We start from the raw sequence: 27,308 nt of genomic DNA, 5'->3' as shown, positions 1-27,308 counted from the left end.
CTGTGAAAACTTAATTAGTTACCCCCTCTCTTGATCCATATATAATACTACCTCCGGTAATAATTATAAAATATAATTAGGACCGGAGGTGGCAAGATATTAGTTAAATTTTCTCAGGAGCTTGAGAGATGTTAATTAAATCACTAAACATATTTTAAATTGATAAAAGTTATTTATTCCGTCTTTATTAAATAATGAAAACTCTCTCCTCCTCCTTACAATAATGGGTAAAAATTAAAAAATATCATTAATTATTCTATTGACTTCTTGTATTTTTGATCAAGATTCCCCCCCCCCACACCCCAAAGAATGCCTCTTGAAGCGGAGTGATGAGTACTTTATTAAAATGCTTATCAAGTAGCACTAACCAGAAAGGAAAGGCGTCTGTTTTTGGGTTTAAAAGACGAAGAGATAAGCATGGGAAAAGTATAGTTGCGTGGTAATCCAAAACACGGGCACCAATCTCCAAGTTCAAAGCCTTGCCTCGCTGTCATGGAAAAACATGCATTAGAGGGAGTGGTTTACAAATTTTTGCCATAAATATGTATATATGGAGTTTGATTTATCTCGAGAAGAAGAAGAAGGACCAAGCTTTTAGTTTCTTGAGTTTTGTCAAGGGAGTGGGCATTTAATGGGAACGAGGAGAGTGCAATAAAATGGATTGATAATTGATTGATGGACGACCAATCTGAAATTAATTAAAGATGAGAATAGTAATATATGGCTCTCAAACTAAAAACATATAAAATTGTCAGAGCATGTGGTGTTGATTTTCCTAATTATAAAATTTTATTTATTAAACTACAAACAAAAATAGTATTTGATTTGATTAGCATATATGGTGGGTCCACTCCTTAGGAAATCATGCCTTTCTCCTTTTTTTAAAATACTCAGATCTCCTATTTATGAGAATTTTTGACATCCCTCAGTTGTCAGCAACACCCTAATCACGCTTCTTCCAACCCTTGAAAATAATAATTATAGGCGAAAAAAATTTCTTCCACTTAATTTTTCTTCTTTTAAAAAAGAAAATGATTTTTTTGGGTTTGTAAAAGTGTTAGAATTAATTTTATTCCTCCAACTTTCATGGACAAAAATGGATTAGATTCCAGATCCGTTATCGGCCGACACTGCGTAGCTTATCGTTAGAAGAAAAATCGTTTTTTTTTCTTTTTTAAAAGGGAATCTGGCACTGCAGTTGCATCAATGCATGTTTCATAAATCCCAATTTATTTAGAACACATTAATTTAATATACTACCTCTGATTTTAACTATAAGATTTTATTTATAAAATATAAATAAAGTCTTATAAATAAAATAGAAAGTAGTATTTTTTTTAATACTTTTAAGTGATTAAAAAAGCGAGATCCCCACTGCAGCAAAGTAAGATTCCCCGACCCCCGGTCCCCATATAAGACAGTCAAAGAAAAGAAAAGACGTGCTTTTTTTTTTGGTAATCTAAGGCGAGTGACCCACGATCTCCCGGTATCCAGTACTTTTTCTGAGTTCTTGGCCTTTTAAACTGGACCAGGTAACCCGGGACAACTGACTAATCCCGAGCGGGGTTGATTTAGGCACGCCCATTTAAGGTGCTTTGCACCAAAGGCGGTAAAACCCTCCCAACAAGGGCGGCTTCAGGTTCGAACCTTTGTCTGCCTGGATTGTGTCAGGTGCCTTTACCACTGCCTTTACCACTGCACCCAACGCTTGTGGGTAGAAAAGACGTGCTTTGCTGTGTTAAGAGCCACGTGTTGCTACCCCACCAAAGACCCCTCTAGTTTTCTGGCGAATAAAAGACACGAGAACATGCGTGTCTGGTCCATCGCCATTTTTAAGTTTATAGCTTCCCTAAAGATGCAGCTTTTCATTCTTCCATAGGACTCATTAATCACTAATATACACACACATACAGAGAGAGAGAGCTGTTAGGAACAGGTTGGAGCTAAGCTTGAAAGAAAATGGAAGGAAAAACATTCCGTGGAGCTAAGCATGAGAGGTGAGGTGGAGTACGTCATATTTTAATTCGAAACCTATTCATGTTTAGTTACTTGAAAATAAGTATCAGGCATCAGCACTAGGATTATCTGAGCCCTTGCTCGGAGTGATTTTTCAAAAGTAGCTTTTTAATGGTAATTTACATGTCAAAATAAGTACGTGAAATGAGTTTTATCTCCAATTACGTAAATAACTGTTTTTACTGTTTGGAGTGTGGGATAAGTACTGATACTAGCCCTGATTTAAAATTAAATTCCACGTAAATGGTTTAAGGTTACTCTTTATTGGTATAATCCCCTTACAAGAGTAAATTACAAAAGATGTAAATATATGCATCTAGTTGGAATGTTTACTTCCATTTTAAATATAATACATGAATGAATTTGTTTTGCCACTCAAAATTAAATTTTTTGTTTTTCGTCTATTAAATAATGGGTGAAGAAAATATTTTGAATAAATTAATACATATTTATGATAAATAATTAATTTAACTAATTTTTCAAATATTTTTATATTAGTTATAACTTTTTAGGTGTATTAAGAAATGAAAGTAATATTACCTAAAACATATAAAAAATTTTAGTCCAAATTTAAAAATGACATGCATGATAAAATTTATAATCCATACGACAAGTCGTTTTATAATTTTCTTCCACCTATATGGTGGATGTCCCATCCCCTTTTAAAAAGGAAGGATGCCTGTTTATTTTCACCAGAAAACCATTTGCAATCAATTATCATTTCTCTCTCTCTCTTTTTAATTTGATATCTATTAGTTTTTTTAATCAAATCATTTAATTTTGCACTATCAGTGCCGTCAAACCTCTCAATAAGAACTAACGATGTTATCAAAACAAAATTATAAGAGCTAATAATATTAATAGAGTGAAGGTAAAAAATTTAATAAAAAAATGTATAGACGCCAAATTAAAATTAAAAAAAAATAAATGGTTATATGGTTTTTCCTTCTTACCTTACTTCTTCTTCGTTTTTTTTTTTTTTTAAGTGCGGCGCTTTTCCTTCTTACTTTTAGTTGGGAAAAGAATGAGCCGCTCGCCTTAACACCCAAAAGTAAAGAACAAAGGGAAGCGGAGGGACGTGCATATTGGTAAATTAGGAGCCACGTTTTCTTATCACAAGGAACTTCTTTATAGCTTTCTGTATAGAATCAACACTATACAGGTTATCATTGTTATAGTCAAGTCTTGTCGCTGATGCTGTCCTCATGCAGTAGGAATCTGATACTTGACAACGAAAGTAGCATCTACAGATCCCACCCATAATGTCCCATCTCTTTCTTCCACTTCACTCACTGATCCCCCTCTTTCCCTCCCCTGAACCATTTCCATTACTTCACCTTCTTCACTCAACCGAATTGCGAATCCCGTTTTGCCTTTTATCTTGGCCAAATACGAATACGCTTTTGTAACGTCCAAAGGAAGCTTAAGCATGGCTTTCCCAATCCAGGGATATGACAGAATCCACCGAACAAGTTTCTCTCGTCTCGCAAAGATTCCTACCCAATACCCCCCTCTCGGACTGCGTTTAATGTTGTCTGGGAAACCTGGGAGCTCAGCGAACACCTCCAAGGTTCCAGCTTTTGATGTTGTCAGCCAATACCTCAGTACTCTGCACTTACCCGTCTCCGCCACTAGAATATAATCACCGTCTTTGCTCAGAGCCACCCCATTTGCAAACAACACATTCCTCAGAACAACACTCACATGTTTGGTTTCTGGGTCATATTTCATCACCATCCCTGTTTCATCTCCGCTAAGTATCAGAGAAATGTAATCCCTGCATTTTGCAATCTTTGTGAGACGGGAGATACCCATGAATTGGATTCAGCATATTGCAGTAACAAAGTCAGAATCAGAACATGTATATAGACACACACCGTCTGTGAAATATGGAGCTACTGGAGGTGAAGTAAACAACTCCAGTGGTTTGATCAATATCCAGATTGTTGGTGAACGCCAAGGGAGCAGTGTCTTTTACTTGAGATGTGATACAAGTGGGGATGCCTCCATTGGAGGGGACAACAAGAAGGCCGAAATAAGCATCGGCGATGTAGAGATCACCAGTTGGGCTGAAGCACAACCCGAGTGCTCGACCACACCTATGCTCTGTTTTACGATGTTCCGCGTACGATGTTCCTCCACACCCTTCTCTGCCAAACCCAATGAAATTGTCAGTTTACATTGTATCGCTGGCTTTCATGGGACTACCTCGTCACACGCAATTTTTAGGTCAAGACTCACATGTCACGTGCACTAGCTGTAACATAACAGCCGCACGTTATACCGAGGTTTCTTTTAATTTGAGCATATTTGATTAGAAAACGTAACGTCTCTTACATTTTGACGTAAAAATGCAGTATACATATGTGCTAGCGGAGTGGGTGGATTCTCTCGTAATTCTTCTTTCTTTTTTCTACTCAGAATCTCATCCCCATTGATGCATCAAATAATAGATATTCAGATTTAATATTTTAAAAATACCTTCTCTCTCTTGTTTATGTAATGTTACAATAACAGTTTTATAAAATATAAAATCTGAACCATTTATTATTTAATATAACGGTGGAGATCAAATTCTGAAAAGAAAAAGAAAAAGAAGGATTATGAGAAGAGGTGAATATGATATTTAAAACATAGCAAGCTATCCACCATCATAATCGTCTGAGTGCTACTATCTCTGGTCCTAATTATAAGAGCCAGTTGACTAATTTAAGGAGATTAAGAAAAGAAGTTAAATTAGTTATTTGTAATAACTAAATTTTGTCTTTCTTAAAATATCCTTGCTAATCAAATATATTAGTTAGAATTATTATTGTTAGAAGAGCTACATTAGGAAAAAAAATACATAAATATGAAAGATAAAGTGGATTGAGATATTATATTTAGAAACAAAATAAAAATCAAACAAAGTCTTATTCTAAGAATCAGAGGTAGTATATATTGTGAGGTTGGAAAGCAACATCGTTTCTTCGTGCAAGAGAGTAAGGGGGTGTTTGGGAACTTAAAAAAGTACTTTTAAAAAGCATTTTTCTGTAAAACAAAACAAACTTATCCACATATTTACTTTATATACCGTAAAAATACATTTAAAACCGTGATTTTGTTTCCATCCAAACACTTAAGCGTCATTTCATGCTAAGTTAAAGAGAGAGTTTTTAATAACGAAGCAAATGGAGTGAGTGTATGTTATATAAAAAGTGATGATGTCGTGCGGCATGAAGGCGTCAGTGGGCTCATCATTTCCTGGTGGGGACGTCCCTGTTCTTGTTAGTTCACATTCTCAGGGGCTGCATATACTTGCACTTGCAGAACGTGGAACCAAATTTCACCTAAAGTACTCAGCGAATGAATGAAAGAGTGAGGGCCCGAGGGGGCACGTGGCAACACAAGAGAAGGGGACTGGATCGGGGCGGGGCTCCAAAGCAAACAGTGGCCACCCACATGCGACCTTCTAAGCAAACACAACGCTTTCGTCTGCTTGCGGTGGCCTCTGGGCTTCTCCTTCCCTGCCACCTTCCAACCGTACTCACACGCCATTCACTTCCTCCTTATTTCATTTCTCAGTTTCCATTATTTTCTCAAAACAAAATTAGAAACGGTTCAAAGTGTAGCATGCAGCAACTAATATATATCTTTTCTATCCGCATCATAAACGATTACTTCTCTGCATGTGCTATAGCAGATGGAGAGGGGTCATCTCACCTGTGTGGAGAAGTGGCCGTAAAATTAACCCAACGCTTTTCATTCTGATCCCATCTGATGATCCGGCCGTCGGACACGCCGGTATAAGGGCCTTGGCCGTCGGGGCTGAAGGCGAAGCTCTCCGGTCCCACACCGCCGATGTTCTCCGTTAACGGAACAACCTCGTGTGGCCAAGGCTCTCCACCGTGGGAGGGCCCGACGTGGTTACGGGCGAACCAAGCAGAGACCACAACAACAACGGCGGTCGCCGCCCCCAAGTACAGCCGTGGCTTCATCATCGCTGCTGAGAGAGAGAGAGAGAGAGAGAGAGAGAGAGAGAGAGGGCTGTAAATTGCGCTTGATGAATAATTAAATATGTGTGATCCTCTCCTCCCTCTCACAGGTTCTCCGTAGCAGACCAATAAGTCCCACGCACAAGCAAGGAAAGAAAATGACGATATTAGAGTTCCCATGGTGGGGTTTTCTTCCAACTGGGAATATTTTAATACGACTATTCTAGTAATTTACATTAATGACATCAACGTTCTAGTTGCCTTCAATCTTGGCACTGATCTGCCCAACAGTCATCCTGTATTTATGCCAATATTGACAAAAAAATGCGCTCCACATGAGCCATCCTGTCCCATCCTAACAGACGAAATCTGATCACAACCCCAAGATAGAACGCCTTCGTCATTCACCCTTTATTTCTACTAATCCATCGCAAGTTGGTTAGGCCCAAAAAAGTGGGCACCTGACAATAATAATTCCCACAATTTTCATGTATCTGAATCGTATTCTGCAACAACAGTACAAAAATTGACGCAATCTTTCCCGTTAATCATTACACGTCCATTATTCTTAGTTCTTTCGGGAAATGTTGTGTTTATGAAGGAGTGTGTTCAAGATCTCGTCGAGAAGCTAAATTTAGTGGGAAAAGTTGAATGCCAAGTTTAGTGCGATGCGCACTAGCTTCTATGATGGACAGTTACAATATCATACTCATAACTCATAAATGCCAACAAAGGGCATTAACACTGAACCAATCCAGAGCTTCCCATCCTTCTCCTCCACTTCGCTAGCAAATCTCAAGGCCTTCCCTTCACAATCTTCCAACACTTGCAATACTTCTCCTTTATCATTCAGCTTCATAACAGAGGAGTGAGGCTTCCACCCGGTGAACGATGCGTGCAATTGTTTGAAGTCGAGTGGAAGATTTAGCATTCCATTTCCAGCCCATGACTTTGAAGAAACCAATCTGGCGAAAGGACTAGCTTTTGCATGCAAAGCCACCCAAAACTCCCCCTTTGAGTTCCTTCTTATATTATCTGGCAAGCCAGGAAGCTCAGCAAATGTGTCTACTTGACCTGCGTTGGTTCCACGGAGCCAAAGCGTACGGATCCTGCATGCAGAGGATTCTGCCACCAAGAGAAACGAGCCATCTTTGCTCAGTGCAACTCCGTTGGCAAAAGCAAGCCCCCTCATCAACACCGTCACTTCTTTGGTCAACTTATCATATTTCATTAACCGACCAGTCTTGTCCCCACTAAGAATCGAACTCATGAATTCCCTGCAAACAAAAGCGCTATGCAGTTTAGAGACATGAAATTAAATTTTGTGTTAAAGAGTATATATATATATATATATATATATATATATTCCTCAAACAGTTTCACATAAGCAGCAAATTAAACATCATCTCCGCAAACACTGGATCATTGTAAGGAAATGCAAAAACCAGAGGGGTGTAGGAAGAAAGGGATGGGTTTGTTTTTGGGAATATACAGATTACCTTCTGTAGAAGACAGCGCTAGAATCAGTGAAGTAAATGACATCTTCGTCCTCGCTGATGTCCATGCTATTGGTGAAGCGCAAGGGTTGACCCTCAACATGGGTGACCAAAGGGGTGGCTAAACCACCTGTAGGTCCCACGACTTGAAGGCCAAGGTAGGCATCGGCGATGTACAGATCTCCACTTTTCTTATCAAAACTCAGTCCAAGTGGCCTCCCACAAATATGCTCCAACTCTGGTGCAAATGGACGTGTACATTCCGTCCTTCAAAGGCAATAAAACTATGCGTTAATGGTTACCGTGAGGAACTTATATTAGCAAAAGATCTGTAAGGCAGAAACAAGTCTCGAATACTACTCCATTATTAGCAAACTATCACTTGGAAGTTTTTGATAGAGCCATCAAAATGAATTGGGCAACTTAATTATGTACTCAACTCGAAATGCGTTGTAGATTATATAAATTGGCTCACTCTTAAAATATAATAAATTTTAAATATGTCTGCGTTTGTGTGTTTAAACAAAATCAATCAACCTATTTTATATATTGGCTTCGCGTGACCCTATAAAATAAATAAAACTCCAAGCACCTCTATCAACTGGCGTGTTAAAACCTGTCGAGCCTTTTGGGGTGTTTTTCCTCGGCAGGAGGGGCCTTTTTAAGTTTCGGGTTCTCTACCAAACAGCCAATGGACGTCTTGTCTTTTCGCCTTTTCTGACTTGTAAGGCCCTTTTTGAGTTTTTCTTCTTTTTTTTCTTTTCTTTGAGGGGGGGGGATTTTGTTAAATTTTGTAAAGTTTTAAAAAATAACATAATATGTAAGAGTATGCATGGGATATATTTGGTATTTTTAAAATTTATAATAAAAATTTGAGAAATATAACTATTTCAGAAATTGTCTGGGTTGGTGCAAATTTTTTAAAACTTTTGTCAAAATTTTATTAAAAAAAATCCCTAAAAGATAATATTGTGTCTGGCCACGGGGGGAAAATGTTGGATGCAAATGCAATCGATGCCCCGCCGATCCTCTTCCTTTCTTTTTCGGCCCGCTCAACTCATGAAGTTGTTCCCTCGCGGGTCACAGATTGAGTCATGTTCTGAGTTGCAGGATTAGCAAGTTCTTCACATAAATAATAAATCAGGGTAAAATTCCTCAACATCAAACATGACTTCAAAGGGGAAAGGTTTATATACACCGAAACCGAGCACAAAAGGAATTCAGAAAAATGAGAAAACAAGAGCCAAATTACCTATTAGAAGTTGTCAAGGCAAAATCACGCCAGCCTCGACCCTCTCCTTGCCACTTGAGAATTCGTCCGTCGGCGACGCCCGTGTACGGACCCTCCCCGTTGCTATCGAAGACGAGGCTCTCCGGCCCGACGGCCCCGGCGACATGGAGGATCTGAGCGGCGTGGAGCAGATCCTCAGAACCCGGAATTGAAGGAGGCCCAAAAAATAGCTTAGAGTTGAAGGCAAATATTATGGAGCAGACGGCAAGCACAGTGGCTATGACCTTTGAGCTCATGGTCTCACCTCACAGAGTCCCAGGATGGATGGAGTCCATCACCAGAATTGGTCCCGCTCGCCTCTTTTGCCTTGGGTTTATGGTGAGACTCACAGGAAATTACATCTAGATTATTAATGAGAGGCTTTTAATTAGAAATTTTTAATACAAAACATTTCCAGCTAAATCTATTGATTTTTCTATGGATGCAGCCGGGAATAGGAGTGTTTGGTTGCCGGGTAAGGTTCTCTGGCTGTGAGGGGTTAGGTAGTGCTCCCAGAGGCGCACGTGAATCTATCCTAAAATTGTTAAGATCATAAGACGTTGTAATTAACGTGTGCGCCTGTGCATAATAATTAATAAATGTGTTGTTAAAACTTTTATATTTCGCACTTGCACATAACTCAAAATAAACTATATCCTCTTTGTTGTCTAGGGCTTATAATGGAATTTCTTGCAGTTTTTTTTTATAAATATATTAAATATAATACTAACACTGGTGATCTATATTCTTTTTTTTTTTTGGTACAAGTGATCTATGTTCCTTATACGTCACTTAAAACTCAAATGGTCTTTTGGGCCCAAATTTAAGCAATACACGGCACCTTTCTTAAATTCTGGGCCCAAGTTTTAGGCCCAATATTTAAGCAATACACGAGCACCTTTCTTAAATTTAGCGGCGATTAATTGAACTGGGCCTAAAGGAGCGAACACTTCAAACGAGGTTACAATATGGGGACAACAATGTCCCCAGAAAAAGAATGTGATGACAATATTGTCAAAAATTGGTACCAAAAACAGCGTTTTACCCTAAAGGAGCCCATATTTGAAAGCGGGTCCGTCACAAAAACATTTGTGGAGGTTTTTTTTTTGGCAACAGCAAAAAAAAAACAGAAGCATTTTTATACTTTACGAAATAAAATTTCTGCTATATGTTTATTCGTATAACATAAAATTACTCAAATTAAGATAAATCAAATACCTCCAAATAGTGTATTGTTTATTTGAACAATAATGTAGTAAAAAGTATAAAATTAAAAAGGGATAAATATGATCCTGTAGTGTTGCAAAGAGTCACAGCTCGCTAGCACTGAAATTGCCCAAACACATGTAGGTAGGGGACACGGTTTGTTTGGGCTCATGGGGGGCTAGGTCAAATCGCCTTTTAGATTCCGTAACATTGTTGTAAAGTTAAATTTTAGTCGATCACATCTAGTGGAAGGAACGACCGAACGAGTACTGGACCCACGTAAAAAGATATTTTGAAATTACATCATAAATATTTTAAGATGTTAAATATATTTGAGAAAATATTTTAAAGTGTTGGGTGCGTCCAACTTTTTTTTTTTTGCCGACAATTCATTAAATTAGCAGCGAATTAAATTAATCGACTGTGCCTTTTGGAGACAGATAACAGAGAGACGTTAGATGGGTCACTGGGTGAAGAAAGCTTCGAAATAAATGGCAATGGGCAATGGCAGGGTCAACGAAGCACCAGGAATAAAGTTATACTTTTTGAAAAATTAGGCTTTACAAAAATGCTCCTTCGAACGCATTAGATTGTCTCGGATTTCGAATTTCATCTGTCTCCATTCGCGCGCATCTCAAAGGTTTTCTGAAGGGACTAATTAATAATTAGACTGTTTTTATGAAATATGAAATATTAATTAGAATAATAAAAGCCGGCGCTAAACGGTAAATCTGGCACAATGTTACGTGTTCCCCTTAGATGATATTATCTCTGGTTCTAAATATAAGAACTAGTTGACTAATTTAAATATGTTAAAGAAACAAATTAAATTAGTTATTTGTAATAAATAGGTGTTGTTTTTTTTAAAATATCCTTACTAATCAAGTTTGTTGGTTAGAACTATCATTATTAGAATGACTATCTTAGAAAGAAAGTGAATAAATCTGAGAAACAATGTAGATTGGAATCTTATATTTAAAACTAAAATAAAAATCAAATACGGTTTATATTAAGGATCCAGAGATAGTATTATGTTATATGAGATACTCCTCCAGTCCTTAATATAAAATCTATTTAACTAATTGAATTAAATTAAGAAAGTTAGGTAAGTTAGTTAATTATAGAAAATATGACATATTTTTCTTAAAACATCATAACTATCTTTCTTAATATCTTCTTTTTTTACTTACTTGGTTATGACTGAGAAAATGTCCATATAAATAATTTAAAAAAAAATTAATAAATATAAAAATTAGATGTTATATATAAAATAAAAACTAATTTAATAATTAGATGTTATCCTGAGGATTCGAAGGAGCATATGATATTTCATGCAATGTTACATTAATTGCTGCGTACGGTGTTGATATATTTATCCAGTCTTGTTTACCTATGCAGGTCAAAAAAGTCTTGTTCACCTATATTTTATTTTATTTTTTGGGTGAATACCCAGATTTTGCATTTCATCGTAATTGATGCTCGCCTTTGTGCATCCGAGCCATTTAGATGAGATTTGGATAATTTCAATTATATATATTAATAAGTTTTATCCTTAGTTAAAGGAATATAACACATTACTCTTGATTCTTAATAGAAGAACTAGTTAACTTGTTTAAGTAGATTTAAAAAATTAGTTAAATTAGTTATTTGTAATAAATAGATGTTATCTTTCTTAAAATATTATTATTAATCATATGTATTAGTTATAAACGCAGTTTGACGAAATTTTTTAACATGTTCAACTATTACAATACAAGTACTACTTAAAAAAGAGAGAGGGGGGGATAAATCAGGCTGAAATTTTATATTTATAACCAAATAAAATTAAACTAACTCTTATATTAAAAAGTGAAAATAGTAACGTCAATATTATAACAATTAACAAACTCATAAAATAATATTCCTCCAATCTTAAATATAAGACACGTTTTATGATATAACTTGTACTATAAAATGAGTCTTACATTTATAAGTAATATATAAACACAGACGGGTAATAAAATAACAAATATTAGGCCTATCCACTTTTAATTAAACGATACATGAATTTCATGACAACATTGATATGCCACACACATCGGCATGTGGCTTCCTGAGATGATTTTTCATGATATATTGTCCATTTTCATTATAATAAGCTAAGAATTTTGCCTTTTGCGCGAGTTTTTTTAATAACCTATTATTCAAATAATACAATCTTGAGCTCGTGACATAATTTACATCATTACTTATTCCTACTGCCTCGATTTTTTTTTCTTTCACGAGTTTTTATATTCATCATCCCATTTCAACAGGCTGTGCTAATTTTCATCGTATAACATGATTATATATGTCACTTCTATGGTACGAATCAGTCTTGATTTTTTTTTTCTTCATTTGGAAGTCAAACCATGCCATTTTATCTTAATTATATTTCCATATATTGTTAGATTTTTGCACGGTCTAATGATAATATATGATTAGTTGCCATATCTTTACTGGTCAGAGGAGATCTTATAAAAAAAATTATTCTATAAATTCGTTATCTGTCAAACAAAAAAAAAATTGTCTTTACGACTTTTCCAAAGTCAGCATGATCCCTTAATTAGCCATACTCATGCGAACGAACCATATTAAACTTTAGTTAGTCAATTTTGGCAACAACCTGATTTTCCACACTTTGAAGTTGTAACTAAATTACCTGATTTAATAAATCCGTTGTGAATAATATGATTTAATTACTACACATGCTATATTATTTTTTTCTTATCTGACTTTTCCTCAGAGCACAGGGTATATATATAGAGATGCCAGTCGAGTGGTAGGAAATTAAAGGAATTTTTTCGACCTGAAATAAATTAAAAGGAATTGAAACAAAGCACTCAAAACAAAAAGAGGTATTTTATTTAAATAAGAGAAGAACAAAAAAGAACTTTAAGACCTGATAATCTCTCACTTTCACATACTTTTGATATTAAACTCGCCTGAATAAAATCGGCCTAGCTAGCTAGTAGTGTTCCTAAAATTGATTAGCTGAGATTACTCAAAAAGGCTCTAAATTATAAATTAAAAAAGAAACAAAAGAAGAAGGATCCTCTCTAATCTAATCAGCCTAACAAAGAGGGGTCTAACTCTAAACAACCAATATTAATATACTATTATGACTCGGAATTTCAAATTTGGCAGACGTGGTAGTCGTTTAGGCTTTACACGTAACTTGAATTTTTCTCAGGTTTACGCTGTAGGAGAATGTGTGCGTTTGATATACACCCCACACCTAATTTCCTAGGTGCCATTATCGTATAATAGTTAATTAATTAAAAACTAATCTCTAATCTCTCTGCTCTAATCTCCTCTTAATTATATTTCTAAAACAGATCCCATCGTACAGCCGTATCTCTTAAACTAATTAGCTTGACTTAATTATTCATTGAGAACCCCCCATAGCTCGATCGATGGCCTTTTTTTTTAATAAAACCATCATGGATGAATCATGTGTATATTATATTATATTGAACCATTACAATATCTTAAATCATTGCATCCAACGATTGGCCGCAAATACATATATATAATGTGTGGTTAATTAGGTCCAACCCATCAATTTTCTATCAACATAAAATATCAAAAGATATCAGAATGCCAGAATATTAAAATAAAAGTCCGTACTCCTTGCGTCTCTATATGTTAGACACCTTGTAAAAGAAATTTATTGTCCCTGATATAAGTTATTTTTCATCTCTTGATGCAGCATTTTATGAGCCATCTTGTACATGTCCACCTCTTTTCCTATGAAAAAAAGGACACAGTGATAAATGTCTTGCAAGTTACAATGAGTGAGGAGACATAAAATTACTCATTCGGTCCTTAATACTACCTCCGGTCTTTAATATAAGATCCTGTTTGACTTTTAGTTTGATTCTAGTTATAAGACCCCAATCCATTTTGTCTCTCATATTTATGCATTTTTTCCTAAGATAGTCCTTTTAATAATTATAGTTTTAACCAACACACTTAATTAGCAAGGATATTTTAGGAATGACAACACTTATTTGTTACAAATAACTAGCTTAACTTACTTCCTTAATCTCCTCAAATTAGTCAACTGAGTCTTATAATTAGGACCGGAGGTAGTATAAGACTTATTTAACTAATTTGATTAGATTAAAAAAGTTAGGTAAATTAGTTAATTATAAGAAAAGTGACACTTTTTTCCTAAAACACCATGATTATCTTTCTTAATACATCATCTCCCTCTTCTATTTGATTATGGTTGATAGAGTATCTATAGAGGTAATTTAGAGAAAATTGATAAATATGAGAAATAGGTCTTATATTTAAAATTAAAACTAACTTAAGTTGGACCCTGTATTAAGAACCGGAGGAGTATTAAAGAAACTAGGAAACAACGGCAAAGGCATAACTTTGATGTCCAATGGAAAGAAATCCCGAGGCAGTGATATGGAAAGTGACACAAACTTTAGATAACTTTATTGTTTTAATTAATTTATTTTTATTAAAGGTTAAAATCATACTCTTTACTGACTAAAATTTAATACTGTTTTGGTTTTTGTTCATAAAATTTCAACCCAGTAATTTTGATTCTAAAATTTAATATCATCTGGCTTGTCAAATTTTTTTATGTATCTGAAACAAGATTTGAAGAACCAAAACCACTAATTTCAAATTTGAAGCATTACAATTAAAAATAAGATCAAGTTTTAAGAACTAAAAATAATATTAATAATTTTATTAATTAATTACGGACAATTTATATATAAGATCCGAAGGAGTACGTTGTATACAAACCAACCTAATTTCTGTGAGAACCCTTTACGCATACACATCGTGTTATGTTGTTTGAAAAAACCCCTCCAAAAAAGAAAAAACCACTCACATGCTGCCATGTGGAGGCGAGCATATATAAATTTGAAAAATCTGCTTGGGTCACAGCCACCCCGCCCCCCTTTTATTTATTTATTTATTTTTTTGGGTTGTGAATTTCAAAACTTTTGAGTTGTATAAGTTTGCTGGGCACGTTTGTCTGCGTAACATGGCGACAACGACATTGCAGGAATGAATTGTGTGTATTATTAGGTTCATACTTGTGCATACGTAGGTTTGTTTGGTAAGTTAATTGGGCCAATAGAAAGCCGACATGTGGCGCTTCTCATTAATTTTAACTGGCCTCTTTATTATTTTAAATCGGAATATCGGATTTAAATCGCTGGGTAGGTCCCCACCATATCTAGTCACGTCAAAAAAAAAGGAAAAAAGAAAAAAGAATCGAATCTTTGAGATATGCTTTTGTTTTTATACGAAACTGACCTAAAATTATATATATTTCCCTATAAGTCAAATAATACTATAAGCCGAGTATAAATCAATAATCATTTAAAAATTCCATTTTGTATTAATGTTTTTAAATAATCCAAATGGGATTTTATAACGAAATAGAAATTCGAGGCTGAGTGCAGGAATGCGTTAGCCTGATTAATATGTATATCCTACTGATACGATTCCTAATGGGAGGATTTATAACACACACATATAACAATAAAATATATTTATATTGTGAAAATGGGAACAACATATACCTGTGATAATAAAAAAAAATGATGATGATAAATAATGAGTGGGCACTTTGGAAAAAAATAAAAGGGAGGGTGTTTGATGAGGGAATTGAAAATGGGAAAGAGAGAAGGGAATATTAATGGAGGGGTCCATGGCCTCACACAAAAGCCATGGCAGGGGACCATGTCTGTTTGTTTCCATTGCCTTTCAAACTCTTCATCCATCATATCCACAATCCAATGTGCCCGGATTGATTAATTCAACAAATTTAATTTTTTTTTGGCACATTGAAATTTGTATTTATTCTACATGCATGTATCATATAAAATTTATAAAAATATGCACTACTCACTGATTATAAGCAATATGGATTATAAACAATATAAATAGTCTCAAATTCAACACTACCTCTCCGATTCTCATGAAGTGTTTGGATAAGAATAAAATTATAGTTCCAGAAGTGCTTTTATGATATACGAAGTAAATATGTGGAGGAGTTTGTCTCGATTTGCAGAAAAGTGCTTCTTTGTGGTTAGCCAAACACCCCCTTAATATAAAATCTAGTTGACTAACTTAGATATATTTAAAAAATTAGGTAAACTAATTATTTGTAATAAAAAGATATGGTCTTTCCTAAAACAACTAAAATAACTTTATTAATTTTGCACTTTTGAATTACCCACTGATACTGATTCCTTAACATATGCAATCACTATAAGGATTATTTTAAGGCAAAATGAATAAATATTGAAAACAAAGTTAATTAGGGTTTTATATTTAAACCACATTGAATATCAAATTAGCTCAATATTTAAGAGAGTAATATAAAATCTTTCTTTCTAGCGCTCTCATTAGTAGGCTGCATGTTTAATCTCATTCACAATTTAAAATTGTTAATGCCTTTTATTTTAAATAAAAAACTAACTCGGTAATAAAAAGTGGGATGAAATAAAGATGGTCAAAACAGAAGAAAGCAATTGATGAGAGGCCAAAAGCAGAGATGAGGGGAAGGAATTTTGACATGATGAGAAACAATGCACATAGCCACGTACACGCACTTTTGGGGGCAGACATCCTTCGATTTTTTTCCTCCTATGGTGGCTCTCCCAGTCAAAGGAGAGGAGAAAGCGGCCTCTTCATTATTTTCTGCGCCTTTATTCACGCCTTTCTCAAATCAGCCCAATTATTGTCCGGCTTGTTTAACTTTTCTAGATAAAAGGATTTTCTTTTGGGGGGGGGGGGGGGATAACGGATTGATAAAATCCATGTGAGTATTAGTAAATTTTATTTCGTAGTCACATTAGTCATCCCTGCATAAATTTCAATTACTATTTTGTTTTGTTTATATAACCTACTGACTAATGCTGGTAATCTAATAATATTAATGCTTTTCTGTAAGTGAGTATTGTAATTGTAATCTCACACCACCCATGCAATCTAATTCGGCTATTTAACAATGATTGGCTGAACATAATATTACTTTTGGTCTTCAATATAAAAGATAGCCGAGGATTAAATTTTGTCCTAAATATAAGATTTCAATCTATTTTATTTTTTAAATTTGTAATTCATTATCTAAAACATCACTACTGATTACTCGTGTAGAAAGATTTTCATCCAAAAGTAGTAATTATAAAAACGGTGATTTAAGAAAATTAACTCATATTTATTACTAATAACTAATTTTTTTAATTTATTTAGACTAGTTAAATAACTCTTATAATGATAAAAAAGAAAAAGTTAAGTAGTTATTACATTAAAAACAATAGATAGTATATATTTTCAAGATAAATTATAGTTTATTTTGTATTAAACCATTAAATGACACGCAGTTTTATAGATTACTTGGATGAAATTTCCTCCTCGAAAAATCTATTGGCATGTTTCAATAATTTCAGGGATTGGACCATCAGAGGGAATGAAAGAAAAAGTAAGAAACATGATTGGTAGAAGAGAATCCCCATGGCCCATGCTGAAGGGAAAGCGATTTTCCTTTCTATGTCTTCCTCTGCAAAAAAATTTGTTTTCACCAGTAACTACATTTTGGACCCGGATGGAATGTATTTCTAATTTAGAAATAAAATAAAATAATATTTTGAAATTTGTTTCAATCCCCCTGCAAATAAATAAGAACACATGGATCACCCAAAATTAAAAACGAGGACACATCAGTGGAGAAACGAGATATGATGTAGAGATACGGAGGGGTGAAGCTGTGGACAGGATCCACGTGTCCAGATGGCCACATGGAGTTCACCGTAAAGAAGAGCAAAGCGAGGGATTAGGTGTTACAGGGTGTAGAGTAAGATGGAAAGCTCGTGGCGTGGGGGAGATCTTGGCCTTCAAACGTCGCTCATGCTCCCTCACTGTTCCATCAAACCAACGGTCGAGGATTTCCAGTTTCCCGCGGAGGAAGATGGAGACTGGAGAGGAGCGTGGTGGTTCCGAGGTTGATACGTTCGTTTTTTTATGCCTTGCTAATAAATGAATAATTAAATACTACCCCGATCGTAATTATAAAATTCTGTTTGATTTTTATTTTAATTATAAATATAAGACCCCAATCCACTTTATTTCTAATAATTATTCACTTTTTTTAAGATAGTCTTTCTAACAATGATAGTTCTAGTCAATACACTTGATTAGTAAGGATATTTTAGGAAAGACAACATTTATTCTTGACAAATAATTAATTGAACTAAATTTTTTAATCTCTTTAAATTAGTCAACTGGGTCTTATAATTAGGATCGGGATAGTAATAATAAGGGGGCTAGCCTATATGTGACGGTATCCATCACTATTCAACATTTGGCAGGTAATGTCTCAAGAGTCCAACAGGGAATTAAACCTTTTTGGTTCCCTCCAGCAAGGAATTGTTCACGTGAATATGTTTCTCCATAACTAATAATGTCACGAAATAACATAATTTTTTGGAAAAATGATTAAAAAAAACGTCAAAATAGAAAAATTACACACAGGACCCGTTTGCAAAAATTATTTTAAAAACACATACTAATGATGTTATGGGTCGTTATTTATAATTTTTTTTGTATTTTAGTGGTCTTATTTTTTGCCATTTTTTCTAATTTATTTGGAATTTAAAAAAAATTTTACGTCACTTTTTGCTGTGAAAATTGTACCGTCCTCGTGTGGGGGGAAAAAACTGTCTTCATCGTCGATTGCCATTGACTGGAGGGATTAAAGAATTTTATTGCCATTTTGCGATCTGATATGAGATTTACATATTATAAACTCATTTCATAGACTGCATAAAGTATACAATAAAGAGGTGAAAGCTTGCTTTGGTATATTTACGAAACACTATCATAGTTTATCTGGTTTTTTTGATGAGCATCATAGTTCATCTGGTTGCATTGATTAGGAAAATAAAAGTCTTATTTTTTCAATTTTTAGTTTTAATTCCATATTTTTTTTTACCCTTTTATTATTGTCAATAAGCAATTGTTATAATTTTTTATACGAAAATAATTTTCATTTAATAAGAGAAATCATAAAACATATTAATGCGATTCTGTAGTCATGCTTAATTTTTCATCAAAATCATACTGATTATTATAGTAGTCCCTGTTGATCTTTGTGTTGATTCTCTGGTATTTAAACTAGTATGGTGATTTGTGCATATCAAGGGCCGGTGACCTCTGCGTATAACAAAATAAATAAACAAAGCCCAGCCTTTGCATCAGCCTAAAAATATATTGAGTAGGACTTGTTTATTTATATATTTGTTTGAATATTAGCGACGCTTGCCTTGTAATGAAGAGATCAAGTTGGAAAATTTTGAAAGATTTGGATTTGGTATGAAATCTGGTCGGATCTTGCTTTGTGCGATGCGATGTGCCTTTTTTCAATACAAAACTCCTCCCTTTCATCTTTTTCCCCCGTCCTCCTCCTCCATAACTGAAAACCAGACAACCAACCCAACTCTCTCTTCCCTTCCATTCTCTTACCTCCTTCTCATCTTCTCTCGTGCCTTTACCTTCCTGCGATTCTGGGTTTCTGATTTTCCATCTGAAAATGGGAATGGCCTGTGAGTCCCGATTTCACGTGTTGGCCGTCGATGACAGCCTAATCGACCGGAAGCTTATTGAGAGGCTCCTCAAAACCTCCTCCTATGAAGGTAAGATAAAACAACCCTCTTCTTTTCTTGATCGCTGATTCCTCATCCGGTTTTAATGAACTCCGTTATGTCCATGACAGTTACCACCGTCGATTCCGGTAGCAAGGCTTTAGAGTTTTTGGGTTTGCGTGACAATGATCAGACCGATCCTAATACACCTTCAGTGTCTCCTCACAGTGATCAGGTATTGTTCGTTCTTGTTTCTGCTCAAAATGTATGAGATTCCCCCAGTCTCTTCTTCCATTTTTTTTCCCCACCAACTTTCTTTTCCTGGATGTCTGACCTGAAGTTCTCCTGGTTTTTGCGTTTTTCCCAGGAAGTGGATGTGAACCTTGTTATTACAGACTACTGTATGCCTGGCATGACTGGCTATGACTTACTCAAGAGAATCAAGGTATGCCTCGCTTTCTAGTTCTGACGATTCTTCGTCTGTTATGTAATTTAATTTTTCAAACAATCTGTTTGTTTCTATTAGTTGAGAACTTAAAATACAGAACCTGTGCCTCCTTCATCTTTTATTGGAAACACCCGACTCAACATTTCGAAACTCTGAATCCCATATCGAAATGGCATGAAACTGTCAATTTCCTTAGTTTTATTGTTTTGCCATATAACATATATCAATTCCTAGCTGATTTACAATTTCCCATTCGAAACGAATCTGGTATAATACGGTCACAATATTTGCTTTTAAAAAATGCCCCGCTTCAGTAGCCGCTAGCTAGGAATTAGCTGAAGAATTCTATAAGAATCTCTGAAAAGTGTGTGCTAGCAAATTTTACCTGAGAGGCATTAGAGTTGAAAATGACAGGCCATTACTTGTGGTATTTCAGGAATCTTCGTCTCTGAGAAACATACCAGTGGTGATTATGTCATCCGAAAATGTGCCTTCCAGGATTAGCAAATGCCTAGAAGAAGGGGCAGAGGAATTTTTCTTGAAACCAGTGAAGCCAGCAGATCTGCATAGGCTTAGACCCCATATGATGAAGACCCAGAAATTGAAGGATCAAGCTCAAAAAAGAGATGGAAAGCTTGAAACCCCAGAGATTCAACTAGCACCACAACCTCTGGCAGAACAACAACATCAACAATCAGTGCAGATAGTCAATACTAACAAGAGGAAAACCGTGGAAGAGGGGCTTTCGCTTGAAACTGATAGGACAAGAACAAGATTCAATGGCATAGCCACTATGGTCTGATGAGTCATGCCAGCTTATTCTCTTTCGTTTTTGAAATGGAATTCTCATGTATCTTTTTCTTAATCTCATCCTGTACACATTTCCTGGAAATATCTCCTTCCTATTTTGCTTCCCAAGCACATCAATCCAGAAGAAACTAGAGTTCAAACTCTAAACAGGCATGAAAAATCAGCATGAACGTGTTCGTGAGAGTCAAATTCGAATCGCCTTAAAGCGAGGAATTGCTGTAATGATCGCTGCATTAGCTACAAGGATACTAGCACATCCTTCTAATTCATTTTAGCTGACACGAAATGTCGCATGGATTGGCATGAACATGGTAATTTGATGATACTACCAAAAAAAATTGCTGGGTAACTTGGCAAAGGATTATTTATGTGGTATTTATTATATTTAACACGTTTTACTCTGCAATTTATACCCCCTCCCCTCAACTCTTGTCTTTTTTTTTTTTTTTGGGCGAAGCAACTTTGATGGAATCTTCGATCTGCCTGTCTTGAGATTCTGAACAACTCAGCAAAGGAAAATATGTCTCCTCCCTCGCACAATAACACTCTATTTTATCGTCCGCACTGGTTCTCTGCGTTTCTGTATATCATATGTTTCAACTCCAGCCATTTTGCTCCTGTTCCTAATTATTCTTCTAATCCTTAATATAATACCTATTTAACTAATTTGATTAAATTAAGAAAGTTAGGTAAGTTACTTAATTATAAAAAATATAAGATTTTTTTTAAAAACATCATAATCATCTTTTTTAATATCTTCTATTTCTTTTCTACTTGATTATAGTTGAAAGAATATCTATAGAAGTAATTTAAGAAAAATTAATAAATATAAGAAATATATCTTATATTTATGATCAAAATCAATTCAATAATTATGTCATATGTCAAGGATAAGAAGAGTGTTATGCATGTCACTATATACCAAAGCACACCTAGATCCACAAAATTTGGAATTTCCAGCCAATTGCCTGGGTATCTCGACCAGGTCACGGATCAAAGACAACTCGTTGATATTTGTCTTCTCTCTCGCTCTCGTAGGGACGTCAGGTCATGCATAATGATCCATGAGCACTTAAGGTGTGTTTGGTACGAGGGATTTGGGAGGGAGGGGAGGGAAGGGGAGGGATTTTAATTATTTTTTCTTGTTTGGCAACACACAAATTTTAGGAGGGGAGGGAAAAATTTTTAAAATTTCCCCTCCCCTCCCCTCCCTAACCTCCCCTCCAAAATTGGGAGGATTTGGAGGGAAATGGCAATATTTTGTCATATTATGACCATTATGCCCATATTTTGTCATGTTATAACCATTATGTATATATTTTGTCATGTTGTGACCATTATGCCCATACTTTAAATAAAATAAGAGTAAAATTATCCATATTAAAATGTTTTTCCCTCCCCTCCCCTCTTTTTTTATAAATCCAAACAAGATAATATTAAAATCCTTCTACTCTCCTTCCCTTCCCTTCCTTCCATTAAAATCCCTCCCCTCCCCTTCCTCTCATTGAGCCAAACATACCCTTAAGTTAACCGGTTTTTGTTTCTAAAATTATATCCCTAAGTATATCCTTTTCACCAAAAACTCCAATTTTATTATTATTTTTAATTTAAATTCAAGAATTTGTTCTGCCTGACCACAACAGGCCATATTCCTCGAAACTTGGTCAGACGCTAAATTGTATTATTTGGATTTGACAAGTCGAAATTTGGCTTCCCGCCACGAGGATGATGTGGTAAATCTAGAGTGTGTTTGGGTGACACCCCAAACTATAGTTTGAGGAATAAATCACTCAAAAATCAAAACCATGGTTTTGGATTGTTTTTGGAGAAAAAAAGGAGAGTGTGAGAGCATATAGGATATGTATCTTGTTATTTTTTTTATAAACATATTTAATCTTATATTTTATAAATATATATACATATTAATTATTTATTAATTATATTATCTTATGTATTATTAATTATGTTGGTAAAAAATATATTATTAACAATTTTATTCCTTCAAATTAAAATATATCATAAAATCTATTTTTTCTGTAATTATCATATTAACTTATGTCTTTTTTTTAGTAATTTGTATATATAAAAAGTGCTTCTGATAACAACTATCCAAACACTCTCACTTTTTTACAAAATCTATTCTTCACAGAATTTATTCTTCCTAGAATCTATTCTCCAAAAGCTATTTTCCAAATCATGGTTTGGTTTCATATTCTCTTGGACATGATATAGAGATGGGAAAGCAGACTGACGGTATGGATACGAACTAACCCACGACAGTACAGGTTTAAAACAGTGCGGGCTAAAGTGCCAGCATGAACCCCTGGGCACCCACCAACCCATATTAATTTTTTTAAATAAAAAACTATTATTATTATATGGGTTGAACTTAGTTTAAAATATTAAAATTAGGCTTGGAATTTTGAATTTGAGAGTGGGTTATAATAAAATAATGTAAATATTAATTTATAATTTAAGAAGATATCTTTTTTAAAATAACACATATTTTATACAAATAATTAATTTAACTAATTTTCTCATCAAAATTAATTAAGTAGATATTTTATGTATATATATATAAGTATCACATGTTTATCTAATCTTATAAAGGCTTGTATAGTAACGCAATAAATAAATAAAAAAAAAGATAGATAATGTTCTCTAGATAACTACAGACACGGTCACAAATATTGCTTGATTATATACGCAATGATATGAATAAGATAATGTTCAATTGTTTACGTAGAATTTGAAAGTCAAAATATTTTAATTATATTGTGTAATATATTGGGAATTATATGAAAATAAAAAATAAAAAAAGGGCCATCCCGCCAACAGGCTCGCCTGCAGCGTTGACAGATTAGTATTTTGCCAACCCAAGCCGGTTTTTTCCGGCAGGCTGAGCCTATTACTGGCTCTAAAATTACGATATCTCTATATCGTGTCTATAGAATTAGCAGTCATGACCCGATGCTGCGGAAACAATCGGAACTTCAAAGTGCATTTACTATTGGGTGGCGAAAATGAAAAACTCTCTCTCTCTCTTCAAAACCTATATTCGTTAATCCTTAATCACGGGTATTTGTTTCATCCATACAAACACTGGGGATAAGGGAAACCCAACGCTCAAAACTATTCTCACAACGGCCACCCGAATGTGTTTATGCTCTCCTCGCCGGATAATTATACACAAATTGTACCATTCTTTACAAGTGCGTTACAAATTCCATCACTACACTAATCCTACAAGTATGGTTTCAAGTCAGGGAATAGTCTATATTGTATTTTGACTAGATAATAATCTATGGGGGAAAAACAGTAATATCTCGACACCAGATTGACACACTGGAACGAGAGGCAAACATTCTTGAACATGAATCTTATCCTCTTCTCCCCGTACAATCCAAAGAACTGCACGACAGAAAAAGTGACTTTTGATTAGTTTTCTTGATCATTCTTCCACCGCCTGCTGAATTTCTGATAAATATCACTGGGATCAACACATTGTATTTATATACACTATAAATTGTAAAAACACCCACTACACCAAACAACTAAAACAATAAATACAATACAAAGATAAAATCCACTAACAAGTTGCATAATCAGAACTTGTCTCAACTCTACAGCGACTGTTCACCTTGGCCCACTTGAATCTATTTCAGGAGGGCGCTTTAATTTTAATACAAACATATTCCATATGTGAGAGTTGTCAGACAAATATTAAACAATTAACATGTTTTTTAATAACTCAAACAGAAGTAAAATGGCCGCTGCCAAGACAACATCAGTGACATAATAAACACAGAAGCACAGCTCTTTGTCACGTTTTGTCCTGCCATTTTCTGGAAGGTTGTTCAGCAGAACTCGTCTTTTTTAGGTGAAAAGGGAGAATCTCATTCAAATAATTGACGAAGTACAAGCAGAATTCATCTTTAATTGATCAAAATACACTTGTTCCCACTTCATTACCCAGATGTTATGATCCCCCATAACATTCTCTTTCAAATCTTCAGCTTAAACTAGGAAATTGACCACTCTTACGGCTATTGGAAAAGTTCAAACTTCAACAGGCTATCTTTGCTTCAGGATGACTGACCGTCAGTGCTTTTCAAACCCATGTCTACTTCCATGAAACACTTTTTTGTTCTTATATATATCAGGACCCCCTAACTCCGAGTTACAAGTACTTGGACCTGGCACTAAGGATTGAAAACTATACCATAGCCCATAGAGGCCACCAAAATAAATACATAGGGTTGAACTTACTAAATCACCGCTCAACTATTCTGTAATCACATCACCTTCTTCCAATCTTTCACTGCCAACTCAGAAATAATAGGAGGCAGAGTTAAATGCCCGCAGCAGCCACAAAGAAAAAAGGGAACACAACAATTCAATACTGAGTTGGTCTCTTATGTCAGTGCATTTAAAAAACTAGCTAATGGCAATGGTTGAAATATAATGGAGTAAAGGAAGCGCAGTCAATTAGTTCAATGAATCTTTCAGCTAATTGAACGATTATAGTTTCAGAAACAGAAAAAACCGAGTAAGAGAAAGCATAAAAATGACTTCGTGAGACGAACCAGGGCCGAAGCAAAGGTGAATTAGGTTTTTGAATCATCCAACATTGAAGGGGCCAAGATCACCGGATCGAAGAGAACTAGCAACCTCGTCAGCAACAGTCAAGCACGAAGATACCCACCCACTCAAAGCAATCCACACCATCTTCGCCATCCAGAGACTCATGCTCCATGGCACCGCCATATTCAGCTCCACCCGCGGTGGCTTCTCAAGGAAGAGCCAGAGATTGATGAATAGATACCGAGAACAAACCCATGCGGCAAAGGATAAAGGGGTCGAATGATTGAATCCGAGGGCTTCTGTATTGGATGATTGATGAATTTCGATTGCCTCACCAAACATCTAGAACCGCAAATTCTATTTTGCGCGCCGCGTTGGCCAGTCCGCTCAATCATGCACAGTTCATGGATGGGTGATTGTTTGTTTAACCACGCGGCAAGGGGAAAAAAATTTCGGGTGAAGGTAAAAGTTTTTTCACAGACAAAAATGCGATTTATTTATTTCTTTAGACTTTGAGTTAGGTCGAACTAGTATTGGGGTTGGCACCTTCTACCATTTTGTCAAGTCTTTGTCGTAGTATTTGGAATGGGCAATTTGAATATTAAGCTCGAAGATGTTGATTCTTATTTTGGTTTAAATGGGGAGAAACTGATGATGAAATAATACCGTGGGCAAAAACTCTTGTAAAGGGTAGAACTTTCCAAGAAATTTCTCTATAACAAGAAAATAAACATAACGTTGAGACTGTTATTTGGCATGAATGTAATCCATGCTAATAATCCTAACCTACTAGTCCGAATCAATCATTACATGAGCTCAGATTAAAGTAAAGTAAAGTTGAAGCATTTAAGTTATAGCAAGTAGTACTGGCAAGGTCTCGTCATCTTCCCCCCCACCCCCGGGCCGCGGGGGGGGGATGTCATTGAAAGTTTGTGCACGTTTTGTTGATCTGGAAAGTCTGTACACGTTTGAAGTTTAAAGATGATAGTGATTTTGTTTTGTCTGTGGCATAAACTTTATGCGGCACACTGTTTGTAACATGAAAACTGAGCTAGCCTGGATTGCGAAAATTGGGAGTTTATACATGTGATATTTTTAATGTGAGAGTTAATGGACTCACGCCCAAAGGATCAATTAATTGTTAGGACGTTAGAGTATGAATGGACTTAAATTTAATGTAAGAAATCTCACAAATAAAATGAACTTACCAAATAATGGATGATAAGATGACTAGATTTATAAAACTGAGTTTTAAAATTTAGAGTTTAGAATTGATTCATCAAGAAATTTAATTAACCATGGTTCTTCTCAAAATTGTCTTTAATTTATTAATTTTGACCTATCAATGTAATGAAGCTATCCACATTACAAGGCAACATATCAATATAGGCCCACTCGGAATAACTTTTCAATCGTAATTTACTAAATACAAAATAAGTATATAAAAAAAATCTTATCTGAATTTACATAAGATATGTTTTTAAGTGATTTATGCCAAACAGGGTCATGTAAACATTGGGCGTTTGAATAACATGTAGCCATTATTTTACTTCTATCGCTGTTACGAGGCAATATTTTTTGGGGTGAAAGGCAATTTTTATTTCCAGTTACGTGTTTCGCATTATGATGTCACTTCTAACCTTTTTGCAACTTTTTGCCATCTGTCTGTCATTTTTTGAAACTTGTCAAATGGGCGGGATCGAAGGAGCGCTCCCTTTCCTTGTCGCCGCCGCCTTCTCACATTGTCCGCCTCCGACCTGCCTCTCGCAGTCTCCCTCTACCCCTTCAACCTCCGCTTGCCTTCCACTTTCGTGAGCGACACTCTCCATAGTCATACTCGCTACTCGCCTCTGTTCGTCGTCG

The 27,308-nt window shown here is 35.2% G+C and overlaps 3 protein-coding genes and 1 long non-coding RNA gene across 5 annotated transcripts; 1 reads left to right on the top strand and 3 right to left on the bottom strand.

Annotated features, from left to right (window-relative positions):
• Window positions 1–1,944: 1,944 nt before the first annotated feature.
• LOC114745624 (protein STRICTOSIDINE SYNTHASE-LIKE 2-like) lies at window positions 1,945–6,185 on the bottom strand. Of its 2 annotated transcripts, XM_028933784.1 has the most exons (4): window positions 5,719–6,185; window positions 3,894–4,166; window positions 3,368–3,793; window positions 1,945–2,074 (listed from the first exon to the last, which is right to left on the bottom strand). In XM_028933784.1, exons 1-4 carry the CDS (start codon window positions 6,168–6,170, stop codon window positions 2,032–2,034), a joined length of 1,194 nt encoding a protein of 397 aa, XP_028789617.1. In that variant the 5' UTR covers window positions 6,171–6,185; the 3' UTR covers window positions 1,945–2,031. The 2 variants fall into 2 exon arrangements, with proteins under 2 accessions (XP_028789617.1, XP_028789616.1); XM_028933783.1 differs by lacking the exon at window positions 1,945–2,074 and having other exon boundaries at window positions 3,177–3,793.
• Window positions 6,186–6,464: 279 nt separating this feature from the next.
• On the bottom strand, window positions 6,465–9,054 carry LOC114745625 (protein STRICTOSIDINE SYNTHASE-LIKE 10-like). Its single transcript, XM_028933785.1, has 3 exons — window positions 8,739–9,054; window positions 7,490–7,753; window positions 6,465–7,267 (listed from the first exon to the last, which is right to left on the bottom strand). The coding sequence occupies exons 1-3, from the start codon at window positions 9,011–9,013 to the stop codon at window positions 6,700–6,702; spliced, it is 1,107 nt and encodes a 368-aa protein (XP_028789618.1). The 5' UTR covers window positions 9,014–9,054; the 3' UTR covers window positions 6,465–6,699.
• A 10,264-nt stretch (window positions 9,055–19,318) lies between these two features.
• On the top strand, window positions 19,319–21,180 carry LOC114745628 (two-component response regulator ARR9-like). Its single transcript, XM_028933788.1, has 4 exons — window positions 19,319–19,654; window positions 19,735–19,838; window positions 19,971–20,048; window positions 20,488–21,180. Exons 1-4 carry the CDS (start codon window positions 19,552–19,554, stop codon window positions 20,851–20,853), a joined length of 651 nt encoding a protein of 216 aa, XP_028789621.1. The 5' UTR covers window positions 19,319–19,551; the 3' UTR covers window positions 20,854–21,180.
• Window positions 21,181–24,213: 3,033 nt separating this feature from the next.
• Window positions 24,214–25,725, bottom strand: LOC114745629 (uncharacterized). Its single transcript, XR_003740215.1, has 3 exons — window positions 25,448–25,725; window positions 25,131–25,182; window positions 24,214–24,272 (listed from the first exon to the last, which is right to left on the bottom strand). It is a non-coding gene; the product is annotated as an uncharacterized LOC114745629 (long non-coding RNA).
• Window positions 25,726–27,308: the final 1,583 nt, after the last annotated feature.

This window comes from Neltuma alba, unplaced genomic scaffold, assembly GCF_004799145.2.
Source record: "Neltuma alba isolate B1F8T4 unplaced genomic scaffold, ASM479914v2 tig00004738_pilon, whole genome shotgun sequence".
NCBI lineage: Eukaryota > Viridiplantae > Streptophyta > Magnoliopsida > Fabales > Fabaceae > Neltuma > Neltuma alba.
The sequence above is the reverse complement of the archived record's forward strand: the minus strand, read 5'-3'. Positions and strand labels throughout refer to the sequence as shown.

Coding starts and splice junctions, on each gene's coding strand:
- LOC114745624 (XM_028933783.1), bottom strand. CDS start 6,170: ATGGGAACTCTAATATCGTCATTTTCTTTCCTTGCTTGTGCGTGGGAC. Junction 4,167..5,718: donor ACGGCCACTTCTCCACACAG/GTGAGATGACCC, acceptor TGGGTTTGGCAG/AGAAGGGTGTGGAGGAACAT. Junction 3,794..3,893: donor AGCTCCATATTTCACAGACG/GTGTGTGTCTAT, acceptor TGCAAAATGCAG/GGATTACATTTCTCTGATAC.
- LOC114745625 (XM_028933785.1), bottom strand. CDS start 9,013: ATGAGCTCAAAGGTCATAGCCACTGTGCTTGCCGTCTGCTCCATAATA. Junction 7,754..8,738: donor GCCTTGACAACTTCTAATAG/GTAATTTGGCTC, acceptor TTGCCTTTGAAG/GACGGAATGTACACGTCCAT. Junction 7,268..7,489: donor AGCGCTGTCTTCTACAGAAG/GTAATCTGTATA, acceptor TTTTGTTTGCAG/GGAATTCATGAGTTCGATTC.
- LOC114745628 (XM_028933788.1), top strand. CDS start 19,552: ATGGGAATGGCCTGTGAGTCCCGATTTCACGTGTTGGCCGTCGATGAC. Junction 19,655..19,734: donor CAAAACCTCCTCCTATGAAG/GTAAGATAAAAC, acceptor TGTCCATGACAG/TTACCACCGTCGATTCCGGT. Junction 19,839..19,970: donor TGTCTCCTCACAGTGATCAG/GTATTGTTCGTT, acceptor CGTTTTTCCCAG/GAAGTGGATGTGAACCTTGT.